Raw genomic sequence first — 13,270 nt, forward strand, 5'->3', positions numbered from 1 at the left:
CTTTTCAAAACTGTACATCTCCATTGAGGACATGCCAGGAAGGAGAATCTGTTTTTCTTCAGAAACAACTCCATTCTGCATAAATCAAAATTCAGCCTAAAATGTAACCATCATGAGAAGCATGTTTCTAATGCAATTAGGCTGTGTCCGTGTTACCAGCTGACCCTTAAGAATGAATTACTCAGATACTTTCCACCTGAGTTGTGCAGTTCAGATCATGCCATTTCTTTACTCAAAAATTCGGTGCCTGCTAACCTACAAATTATGCACGTACTTTCAACCCAGTGTGCCAGGCCTTCCATACCATGGCCTTGCAAGGCCCCTACTCAATGAAGGCTCCCTCACCTCGGTGGTGGTAGTAGTTGGGGGCTGTCTCTCATTCTGTTCCCTCCACTAAAGAATTCCCCATCATTTTGTCCTTCCCACTATCTTAAAATCTTGACCTGTTTTCAAATTTTACCTTATATATTCAATTTTTCTGATCTCTCCAACTAGACATGGTTTTCCTTTTCTGGGACTCTTCCTAGCTGTCCACTTGCATGTCTCATATATACTGGCCATATTCAGTTCTTTGGGTTGCTACTTGCATCCCCAGGTTTTAAGTTTTTGACGGAGTGAAGCAAATCATATTAAAAACTTTTCTGGGCTTCCCTGGTGGCGCAGTGGTTGAGAATCTGCCTGCCAATGCAGGGGACACGGGTTCGTGCCCTGGTCTGGGAAGATCCCACATGCCGCGGAGCAACTAGGCCCGTGAGCCACAACTACTGAGCCTGCGCGTCTGGAGCCTGTGCTCCGCAACAAGAGAGGCCGCGATAGTGAGAGACCCGCGCACCGCGATGAAGAGTGGCCCCCGCTGGCCGCAACTAGAGAAAGCCCTAGCACAGAAACGAAGACCCAACACAGCCATACATAAATAAATAAATAAATAAAATTAAAAAAAAAAACTTTTCTATGACTCCTTGTGCCCTTTATTCTTGGTATTTGCTCTGCAAATATTTGTTGAATGAATCAGCTTATTAACACAATAAAAGGCAGTTGTCCTTTTCCCCAAGCACCCTTTCCTGTAATTCAGCCGCAGTATTTGCTCCAAGCTGGGATCTGGAAACCAAGAATAAATTCAATGGGGATTATAAAAAGATTGACAAAAACGATTTTACTGAGGGTCTCGGAAATTATAGTGTTAAAAATAGAAGTCACATTTTTGGTCACTGTGGTCACACCTGTCTGATTCAAAACCAGCTTTTGCAAAGAAAATGTTTAGCTGGTAATATGCACCAGATGTTACCATTTGGAGAAAAACACAATTAACTTGAATATTGTAAGGAGGGCAGAACCTTTACCGGAAGAAGGTCCCTTCTCTAGTGCAGAGCTGGCTAGGGCACAGTCCTCGCATCCACAAGCCTCGTGATGCCAGCCCGCATCCTGCCAATACAGCCCTCGTGCAGTCAGAAAAGGGCATTCCTTCTGCAAGTCGGCCTCATCCAAGATCAAGGAAGAGGCACCTTGATTTGCCTTTGACTGAAAACCAGTGACTCACTTTTAGCCACGATTAGGAGAAAGGTTCCACTAACAATTCAAGGTTTGCATAAGCTGCTAGGATCTAGCTCTGTTCGTCCACGGTAGGCTGGCTCAGATGTGCCCTGATTAGCCTGGCTCCATCTCACATCCTTTGGAAATAGTGTCGCCAGATTCAACGAACAAATAATCTAACAAAAACAACGACACAAGAAACAGGCTGCCAAACTAAATCAGAATTTCAAATAAACAGCAAATAATTTTTTTTTAAAGTTTTTTATTTTATTTATTTAATTAATTTATTTATTTATGGCTGTGTTGGGTCTTCGTTTCTGTGCGAGGGCTTTCTCTAGTTGCGGCAAGCGGGGGCCACTCTTCATCGCGGTGCGCGGGCCTCTCACTATCGCGGCCTCTCTTGTTGCGGAGCACAGGCTCCAGACGCGCAGGCTCAGTAGTTGTGGCTCACGGGCCCAGTCGCTCCGCGGCATGTGGGATCTTCCCAGACCAGGGCATGAACCCGTGTCCCCTGCATTGGCAGGCAGATTCTCAACCACTGCGCCACCAGGGAAGCCCCAAATAATTTTTTAGTATAAGTTTGTCCCCAATATTGCATGGGACCTAACTTATACTAAAAAGTTATGCATTTATCTGCATCAAATTGAACTAGACATTCTGTATTTCACTTGGCAACCCTGTTTAGAAACTTTAAAACCAATCCTAGATGGGATGGAGAAATGAGTTCTGTGATGGGGGATTAGGTGGTTCTTTCCTTTTTTTATTGAAATATAGTTGATGTACAACATTACATTAATTTCAGGTATACTACATAGTGATTTGACATCTGCATATATTATGAAACGATTACCATGATAAGTCTAGTAACCATCTGTCCCCGTAAAAAGTTTTTATCATATTATTAGCTATATTCCTTATACTGTACATTACATCACTGTGGCTTATTCATTTTACACCTGGAGGTTTGTACCTCTTAATTTCCTTCACCCTTTTCAACCCCCCACCCCCCCAACTCCTTTCCCCTCTGGCAGTGGTTATTTTCATTTATGTTATTTTCCAGTAAAATCTCTGAACTGAGCTTTAACGTGAAAACAGATAAACTGGTAAATCAAATACTCAGTTAACCAGTTTTCAAGGAATGAGGAGGTAATAACTGCATTTGATGGGTGAAGCTGAATGAGCATAATTTAATCTTCCCTCGATGACTCAGAAGGTACCTCTGGATGTTGTAGGGCCTGAGATCATCCTTGCAAACTCTGATCAACACAGGAACACGCTGACCTGTGCAGAAGCCGCAGTTAATTAACTTCTGGTTAACGAAAAAGTCAACAGCGTTTGCGGTGTGTTCTCAGACAGCAAGGGCATTTTCACCAATTTCCAGCTTTGCCAAAATGATGAAGCCTGCCTTGTCAAAATAATGAAAATGCTCCTTTGTCAATTACCTACAAAGTAGAATGGTTTGCTCCAATTTTGTTTTCCTTATCTCTCTATATGGTGACCCACCATTGTATACTCTGGTTATTCCAGGATTGCTGTATTTCTAAAAAATAATTTCTGAATGGAAAAATTGGGTTAAAACTTGGGGGCTCTGGAGACTTTGGATTCAAGTGATGTATTCTCATGGTAACTTTTAATTCAACAGTTTCTTTTAAAAAACTCCAGATTGAGTTGGGGCTTTCCCACTCAAGCGGAAAGGGTAAAATTTTGCAATCCAGTCACTTGTTTATCGTAAGAAATGGAAAAAACTGCAGTTCATTCATTCATTAAAAAAATAAATGTATTGAGCACGTATTTTGTTCCAGGCACACAGGACGCAATGGAAAAGAAGATAAACATGGCTCCTGCTTTCATGCATCTTCCAGACCCCCAGTGACCCTGCAGTCTTGTATTTCTTTCATTGGTCTCCACCGAGGGGACCATGGCCTCTAAAAGATGAAAATTATCTACTCTGGTAATTAAGAAGAAAACACTGATATTGTTGTCTCATTAGGGGCTCTGTTTGCTGGGGCCTATTCTAGGTTCAATTTACTGAGTACCATGAACTGTTTAATTTACTGGGTACCATTTAGTGAGCACTTACTCTAAGCCAAGCGTTATAAAATCCTTTCACTTAAATCTTCATTACAGCTGAATCAAGGAGATGGAGATCTACTGACTGACAAGGAGATGGAGATAAGAGGGACTGAGGGTCTTGTCCATGGTCACTCATTCACTAAATGGATAGCCCAGAGCAAAGCCTGGATATGTCTGCACACCTTCTTTTTGTGTGACCATCGTTATGACACACTGGCCTCTCCAAAAACCTGCTTTGATCAGTTATTTGGCGGTTGTAGCGATCTTACTAGAAAGATCTTACTAGAAAATGTCTAAAATACATTAGGGGTCATGATTAAGATAGTAGCAGTATGCAGTTTGAAAAAAAATAGCTACTTAAAGTAACTGTAAAATAGAATATGTGTGAAAATGTCAAAACATGGTATTTTAGACATCTGTTTAAATAACTAGGTCATTTAACTATTTTTAAAAATCCAGTAAATTATTTGCCTTGTTTACCTGTGAAGACTCATACTCCTAGAATTACCTTTCAGGAAAATCCTTGTGAAAATGAGAAAGAGCAGTTCAGGCTTAAACAAGGATTTTGTTTAATTAAAAGGAAAGCCAGAAATTCACAATTCACACTAACGCATTTGGAGTCTTTATGAAGTTTACTTCTTTTTTTCTGGTACAGTGACGTGAAATTAGGTGGGAGGAATGGACCAGAAATTTCCACCCTGACCTCAGATGGCCTTGTTTCTATGAATTTATGGAAAGTCTCTCACATTTGTAATGCTCTGAAAACGACCTAGAACTTTCATGCAACTGCTGATCAAGAATAAAGCCAAGGTGGGACTCCCCTGGTGGCGCAGTGGTTAAGAATTCGCCTGCCAATGCAGGGGACACCTGGTCCACGAAGATCCCACATGCCACGGAGCAACTAAGCCCGTGTGCTACAACTACTGAGCCTGCGTGCCGCAACTACTGAAGCCCGTGCACCTAGAGCCTGTGCTCCGCAACAAGAGAAGCCACTGCAATGAGAATCCTGCGCACCACAACGAAGAGTAGCCCCCGCTTGCTGCAGCTAGAGAAAGCCAGCGCACAGCAACGAAGACCCAACGCAGCCAAAAATAAATAATAAATTTTAAAAAAAGAATAAAACCAAGATTATAGCTAACCTTCACTGCCCCTTTTCTCCCTCCAAGCCCCTCTCCACCCAATTCCTGCCTCCAAGGACTTGAACTTTCTAAATGCTTAGATCCTAAAACAATAAACAAGTCTGTCTCTAGGATGGAAATAAATAAAATTTGGGGAAGAAATCAAAAGTCAGTTTTCACTTTCCAAAACGAACTGTACTGTAAACAAATGTATATATTTTTTCTCCTTCATTAGCTCTTCTTCAAATTGCTTGTAATTTCATGGAAAACTGCCCAGGTGATTTTTTTTTCTTTCAGAAGTCAATAGTTTCCTTCTCTAAAAATAATTATACTTAAGAGGATAAAAATAAAAACAATAGTGTTGGCATTCATGCAATGAGAAGTTAAATGCCCTTAATATGTATACTAACATTATATGAAAGATAGCAGATTTTTTTAAAAAATAAATTTATTTATTTTTTAATTTTTGGCTGCATTGGGTCTTCGTTGCTGTGCGCGGGCTTTCTCTAGCTGCGGGATGTGGAACCTTCGCGGACCAGGGCTCAAACCCCTGTCCCCTGCATTGGCAGGTGGATTCTTAACCACTGCACCACCAGGGAAGTCCCAGTTCTCAGATTTTTAAACGTTGTTCACTTTTAATTACTTTTTGGCAAATCAGTTACTGATTCTGTCTTTGAAGTTTTAAGCTTACTATGGAGGTTACACTGTACTTTTTTTTTTAATGAAAAATTTGCAGTGTATTTACTTAAATGGAAAGGAATTCTAACGTGACTGCTACTTACTTCAGAATACAGAGTGGTTGTACAGGAAGATCAATGGACAAGTAAGAGCATTACTGGTCGCCATAGAAACACAGTGAGAATAACAGGACCTTCTTTTACTCCCCGCTCGGTACCTGCCTATCTTTTTAGCCACTTAATCGCCCAGTACCTCATCTTCACCTCTCAAGTGGATGTAATCCACCTACTTGTTCCAAATTTAACAGACACTTTTAAAGTCCTTTTAATGTCAGAAGAAACAAACTCAAAAACGAGAAATATTGACAAATTGATTTCTAATATTAGCATATTCATTCAAAAAAAGATAGACATATATTGAGCCAAAACCTAGGAGAAAGTTGTCAGGGCAGTTAAGTGAGTAAAAGGAGAAATTCTGGTAAATTAAACTCCTCCTGAACAGCTACAGCTGATAAGGCCACCTCTAGACTTCAAAATTAAAAAGACAGGTAAGTCAGACAGAGAAAGAGAAATATTGTATGATATCGCTTATATGCAGGATCTAAAAAGAAATGATACAAATGAACGTATTTACAAAACAGAAACGGACTCACAGACTTCGAGAATGAACTTATGGTTACGGGAGGGAAGGGTGGAGGGAAGGGAAAGTTAGGGAGTTTGGAATTGACATGTACACGCTGCTATATTTAAAAAGGATAACCAACAAGGACCTACTGTATAGCACAGGGAACTCTCCTCACTGTTAAGTGGCAGGCTGGATGGGAGGGGAGTCTGGGGGAGAATGGATACATGTATATGTATGGCTGAGTTGCTTTGCCTGAAACTATCACAACATTGTTAATTGGATATACTCCAACATAAAATAAAAAGTTAAAAAACAAAACAAAAACAAAAACAAATAAGATACAGGGATATAATATACAGCACAGGACTATAACCAATCTTTTGTAATAACTTTAAATGGAGTATAATCTACAAAAATATCAAATCACTATGCTGTACAGCTCAAACTAATATAACATTGTAAATCAACTATGTTTCAATTAAAAAATATATACGTAAATTAGAAGAAAAAGTAAAAAGACAAAGCAGGTGAAGAACATTTCACGCAACAGTTATTTACTGTAAATCTACCATGTAGCAGTCAGTATGCCGAGTACCGAGGAGACAAAGGATGACGGGGAAGGTACCTGCCTTCTTGGAGCTTGACCTGCCTTCCTGGAGCTTGCCGTCTAGTGGAAAAGCACCACTTAGTAAATACCCACCACACGCCAGGCTGTGTAAATGCTTCGTATCCACTAGCTGATCCATTATCACAACAACCCTGTTTTCCAGGTGAGATAACTAAGGCTTTGAAAGGTCATAAACTGCCCCAAAAAATAAGCCAGTGAGTAGTACAAGTAGGATTTGAACTCACTTTTGTCTAAATCCTAAGTGTATGCTCTTAACTATCAAATGAAAATGACCGACCCCATTTATACCAAATGACTCTCCCTATATTTAAACGTTTACATAAATCAAACCCAGGTGATCTTCAATCTTACCTGTTATCTTGCAGCCATAGACTTCAAATCTCATAGATATGCCAGTTTCCCAAGTCACAGGTTTGATTCGGACAAATCGAGTTATCAGGGGTTTGGGGAAAACTCCAATCACAACATCTGTGGGGTTGGTGTTTCCCTGAAAGATCTAGATGGAAAAAGGAAGGGCCCTTTAATAGCAGACATTTTGGATTGTCTGAAAACAAATCCAGAAATATGTTTTCACCAGTGCTTGTCAAATTATTTACAATTTCCTCACTGTTTACCGTGGTTGAGGTAGTGTTAATAATTTGTCATGTTATTTTTCCAAATAATGGCAATCAGAAAGAATTGCGTCTAATATAGAATGTTGTCCTAATCATCTATTCAATTTTCTGAGAGGATAGAGCCTCCAAAGGTACTATTGTAAGGATAGCATTTGTTATAGAATACTATGCTATTATCTAAAAAAGTGGGAAAATTATTAACATTATGAGAAGGACTTACAGAATACTGTAGACAATTCTTGGGAACTCTCACTATTGTACTTTCCCAGGAACCCCCCCAAAGGAGTACTTTTTGAGTTCAATGTAGGGTCCTGCTTTTTGAAAATTCTAGGTTATATTCAGCACTAGGTCAAGGAGCTTCCTCCCTTTTAACTTCATTTCTTGATGGAAGGTCTTATCCCTGACGTTAATGAAAGACTTTAAACTTTTCCAGTTATTGGTAAAATTATGTGTTAGTGGTCAAAATCAAAACTGAGTTATAAATGATATGTAACAGAGAATCAGTTTTCCCAGGGCTTCTGTTTCTAGTTTTAAAAATGAGTCATTTTATTCTAAGAAAGATGAGGCATGTAACTGCAGATGTAATGAGTGCCAGTCACGAACCGGTTTCCCACAAGTGTCTGTCGGAGACGCTCAGCCTGGGCATGGCGCCACGGCAGCGTCCTCCAGTGAGATCTCTGAGGAACGAGGACTGTCTGCCACATGGAACCCTCCGGCACTCGACCAGTCTCAGGTGGGACTGAAAGCCTCCACTCCCCTGGATTTTACTCCAGCTCTGGGTGGGGACAGCCGTGTAAAAGCACCATGTCTCAGTCACAGGCCTTGTATAGCTAGAGCATCCCTGGGCCATCAGAGGTGCAGAGACTCCCACCCACCTTCCCAGATGAGTCCTAGGAGGAGGACCACCGTTCCCCTGGGAGAAGGGGCTTAGGAGAGTCAGCCTGGAGTTCTTACTCCATTTAGCCCATGAGGCCTGCTCCATGGGAGGTGGTCAAACGCTTTAATAAGTCGGCTGTTAGCCGGATCCCTCTCCTGAGACGATTTAATATCGGAATTTATCCCAGCCTGTGACGGCCTTTAGATTTCTGTCTTACTTCAGCAAATCTCTCTCGGAAACAATCTGTGTGGAAGCATTTTTGTGTGACGATGAATAATGGGGACCTGCGTGAAGGAGCAGAGCTTCCCAAACCAGTGTTTCAAGGGCCAGCAGATCCACCTCAGGGAGGGACCACAGTCTGGTTCACCCTGAAGGCATTTTATGTTTGCTGAAAACCAGGTAAGGACACTCATGCCACCAACAGAAAGAGGGCTGCTGGAATGCTGGTGGTCGAAGGCCGCTCTTGCTGAGGTACATAGGCCAACTCTCTCTGAGGAAAGCAGGGCAGGGGGTGGTGCCTGAAAGGCCCCAAAGTAGTGAAAGGCAGGTGGGCAACGAGAGCTGGACTCTGGGTGGATGTGGGGATTTCATTCGGGTTCAGTGAAAGGGTGCAGACACATGCCAGGTCTTTGCTGACACTTTATTCTTTCTGCCTCCTACTCTGGAAGGCCCTCTGTGTGCCAAGGTGACCCAGATCATGGACCGGGAGTGAGCTGTGTGCACGTCAGATGCCCCTACTGCCCTCGTGTGCTTCCCACACCCACATCCGGGCCACGTGGACAACTGCGGACCATGGCTGAGAAGCGTGTCTTGGAGAGACAGCGCTCATTGATTAAAGAGACGGCCTGAAACCTGGGGTCAGCCCTCCCCACTCTCTCTGGGTTCTTCTGTATGTTGGTGTGTCCTTGGCATTAGTGTTTTTTCGTTTGTTTGAAACTAAAGCATGGCTTCAAAAAAACGACTCTAAAACAAGAATAAGTCATGACACTCAGGGTCAAAATTTACTCACTAGATCTCCACCAATGATGACTATGAGGGTTTCTCTTCCCCAGATGGAGGATCTGTTTCACATCCTCTAGGGCTAGACAGCGGCCTTGAGCTGGTCTGTTCACAGAGCAGCTGCATCCCTATGTCTTTGGCCTTCCTGCCTCCCCTAAGGGGCAGTGAGGGCTTTGCAGCTAATCAGAGGGTATTTATAGGCCTCTCACTTCACACCCAGGAGGCTTTTCTCAGTTTCAGACCCAGAAGGAGAAAATCAAGGCCAGGGATGCCCCAAATGGAGACAAGGACATGTTAATTGGTCTCTTCCCGAACCCAGGATTCCAGGTTACCTGGATCTTTGCTACTATCCTCACCAATTCTGTGCATTTCACTCGGCCTCCAGGGCAAGCTTTTAATTTTGGGGAAACAGCAAGCAGGAGTTCTCCAAAATCTTTTGATTAGTAAATCAGAGCAAGCATAACTTCAAATAAACAGCAGGCTGAGAAAAACATCTCAGTTCCAAATAATTCAGAGCAGAGTGCCCAGGGGGCAGGGCATGGTGTGGCCTCCTCGACAAAAAAGTAGTGAGGAGGTGGCGTGTGGTTCATGGGATCTGAGGAAACACCTTTAGTTCTGTTCATTCGCACAGAAGCAGCCAAACACACTTGTAAATTAGTTTGTGAGCCACAGAGGGTAGATGAAAAGGAGTCTTCTAAAACCAGCCCATTACAGAGAGGAAGAAAGGATCAGTCTAGAAAAGAGAATGAGGAAACACAGGCAGAAAGACAAAACAAAACAACTGCAGAGGTTCTAAGAGGATGGTGTTTATCCTGCATAGTCCGTGTCCCCGTGGGAGGTTTAAAGTGATTCTTGAGTTTGATTTAATTTGGCCAATATTGACTTTTCTTGGAAACATCCATATAATTTCCTTTTGGCTTCTGGATCTGGGAACATGAGACCCCTTGGTCAGATTTAAACCTCTAATTGCACTTTTCATTTTAAATCAATTCGAAAATAAACCAGGCCAGACAGCAAGCTCCCAAACAAACAAGTGAAAATTGATCATCCACTTCAAAGACCGGATTGCTGGAGGAGGTGGAAGGGAAACTTACAACAGGTTTATTTCCTTCTTTTATGGTGATCCAGTCTTCCCCGTTGGAGCTAATGTCTATTCTGTAAGTCTTGACGTAGTATTTCTTCTTGGTTTCCTTTGAAATAGCTCCCTGTGTCCCGACAGCAGTGACAAAGCGCAGAAGGCCCAGGTCTACCTACAAGACAATACCAGCCTTGTCAGTTGCCCATCCTTGTACCTCCAGAATGTGGAGCATCTTTTCCTGTGGGTACCATGGTGTAGTTTTCATCTACCTGGGATCAACAAATCCTAATTCCATCCGCATCAACAACCCCAAGAAAGCCTCCAATATGATAAGACAGCAGCTGCCTTAGGTTAGCAATGGCCAAAAAAGAGACCTTTCTCATCGTTGCCACCAAGATTGCTTGATCCTTGGTACAAAAGAGAAAACTGGGTTCAATATCATGTTACTGTATTTTCTAAGAGATTCACAATACTTTCTAAACAGCACGTTAATAGATGTCATTTTACAAATAGAAAATCAAGACAGACAAGATAAGCTCACATACTGGATACGGAGAGGCCTGGACTAGAACTTGGGTCTAACATGATCCCACTTCCCATCACTCTGCATCATCCTACCTCCTTCCAAGCAGAATGTGGATCAGAGCGATCCTGACTCTGAAAGCACTTGTGTGTACTGCGGGTTGAGAAATGGGCCATAGATTTATAATCTGGAATGGAGTCGAGAGAAGGAGGGCAAAGTTAGGATTTTTGATCCATCTAAATTTTTTCCTTTTCCATCTCTCTCCTTGTAGTTCAGCTTGAGAGGCAGGAGGATTCCCAGGCATCAATCTGGGAAGGAACGATGCCTCTGTGGGACAACAGCTAGGACTTAACAAGCTTCCACTGGTGAGTTTCCAGGGGAGATGTTCCTCAGCACAGTGGCCTTACCTTCATCCCTCACTGGACTTTCTCACACCCCTGACGGCTGGGCCACCTGGAGGGCACCACAGTAGTGATGACCAGAGGGTGACCAAAGCCCGAGGTCCCTGATTGCATCCCAGAGGTCTGCAGTGGCTTGAGTTGTTCCCATGGCCCTGTGATGTGAATGGGAAGGGCAGAGATCAGGCCCTCAAGGTTCCAGTACCGGCTCTGCCTTGAGCTTGCTCTACAGGGCCTCAGACAAGTCACTTCATCTTTAGGCTTCTAGTTCTTCATTTGTAAAATGAACGAGTTGCACCAGATAACCCAGAAGACCCCTTCCCTCTCTGACTTCCTAGGACTCCATGCTTTCAGAAAAGTAAAATAGGTATTTTTTCTTTAACTTTCCTTATTTCCATTGTTAATAACCAAGAATCAACTTAAAACAAAAATCATTACCAGTTTCTCTATATTAGAAATATTTTCATTTTATGAATACATTTGATTATTCCTATAAAATTGGTTTCCTCTACTATGCCCTCTATTTATTGGATTTCTGTATAATACAGAGATTTTTAAAGAAATGAAGCACAAATATTTGGCAAATATTTTGTAAAGGACACAAAAAGAAATTGCACGTTACAACTGGTTAACAGTAACAAGATATTTCAACTGTATATTATATTCACTAGTAAGAGGCTGTTTTCCCTGAAAACGGCGACAAAAGCCAAAAAACAAAACCCCCCAAAACCCCTAAGCACATCACCGCCCCCCCCCCAACCACAACTTCTGAATCCTGCTTTCCAGTTGCTACACGACAACCCAATTTTCTGAAAACTATATTTCAGTTAACCCTCTAGTGCCCATGGGTCATGAACAGCTAAAGAATTTCCATTTTATGTACAGCCTGCCTTGTGAAGAACGGCTATTGTCTTCCACGAATTGCTTTTTCCTGAAGGCCCCTGGGGTAGTTAAATCAACAGGTTGCCAGTTCCTTCAAAACTGAACCAAGACTTAATCCAGGAAAAACAGCAATGTCCCTGCCACAGAGAAGCCGACTTGAACTTAACACAATTCAACAATAGGAGATTTCATCTAGAAAGGAAGGGGATACCATTCAATGTAAAACAATCTTTATTTCATTTTCCTGATTTTTAAGATATAAAGTCCAGGCTCTAAATGCTTTCACCAGATTTAAAAGAAAAAGGAGCAAGCCTTTAATAGCAATAAATATTTTAAGATAATAATGGTGGATGTTCTAAATCTTAATTTAACAACTAAGTATTTATCCAACATATTTTATCAAGTGCCTATACTTGTTAACTGGAATTTGCATTTTTTCCAAAAGTGAATACTAGTACTTTGCATGAATTTGTGTACAAATTTCAAAAAACGGAGGCAGTCCACGTTTACCAGATTTAGCCAACAAAAATGCAAGATATTCAGTTAAATATGAATTTCAGATAAACAACAAATGTTTTTAGTATAAATATGTCCCATGCAATATTTGGGACATACTAACAACAGGTTCATTGCTTACTTGAAATTCAAATTTAACTGGGTATTCTTTTCTGGATGTTATCTGGCAAGCCCAAACCTAACTCTATTCTGGACAAATAACCAGATGATTTCAGGTTGCTGCAAAAACTCTCTGATTTCCTAATGTTGCAACTTGAAAGTTAATGGGTACTCTAGACATGGCTGCACGGAACTTTTTCAACTGTTTTCAGATGCTCTCAGACACTTAGTGCTTTGCTGACTGTCCACTGAGTCATGCCCTCATGCCTAATACCGAATCCACTTTCAACCTGAAGGGCCCTTAAAACCTTGACATCCAAGGGAGCATGAAGTAGAGCTGTGCAAATAAACTCTTCCTGTCAAACCTGCAAATGGCTCTTCAGTTTGGAAATGCTTAAATTCCCATGAGTGTATATGCAGCTTAGGCTGATTGGAAATAACTCTAGAACTTCATTCCCTGGCTGTCCTTTTCCTATTTTTAAAATTTTGTTCTCAGGGTAAAATTTAGTTACTAGGTAAGAAAGAAGTTAACTGGTGGTCAACTAGAAGAATCCTAGACACTAGAAACAACTGACTTGAAAGGAAGGAGCCATTGACTGAAATTAACCGGGTGCCCAACACATGAAACGACCA

At 41.7% G+C, this 13,270-nt stretch overlaps 1 protein-coding gene across 8 annotated transcripts in view; it reads right to left on the minus strand.

Moving 5' to 3' along the window:
- NRP1 (neuropilin 1) overlaps nt 1–13,270 on the minus strand; it is a 138,605-nt gene that overhangs the window by 33,421 nt on the left and 91,914 nt on the right. For all 8 annotated transcript variants that reach the window (XM_057541938.1, XM_057541941.1, XM_057541937.1 and 5 more), the window contains 2 exons: nt 10,236–10,391; nt 7,003–7,147 (listed from right to left, as the gene is read on the minus strand). In XM_057541938.1, coding sequence (XP_057397921.1) covers nt 7,003–7,147; nt 10,236–10,391 — 301 coding nt within the window. The remainder of the gene's footprint in view (nt 1–7,002; nt 7,148–10,235; nt 10,392–13,270) is intronic.

The sequence above is a fragment of the Balaenoptera acutorostrata genome, chromosome 3, assembly GCF_949987535.1.
Source record: "Balaenoptera acutorostrata chromosome 3, mBalAcu1.1, whole genome shotgun sequence".
NCBI lineage: Eukaryota > Metazoa > Chordata > Mammalia > Artiodactyla > Balaenopteridae > Balaenoptera > Balaenoptera acutorostrata.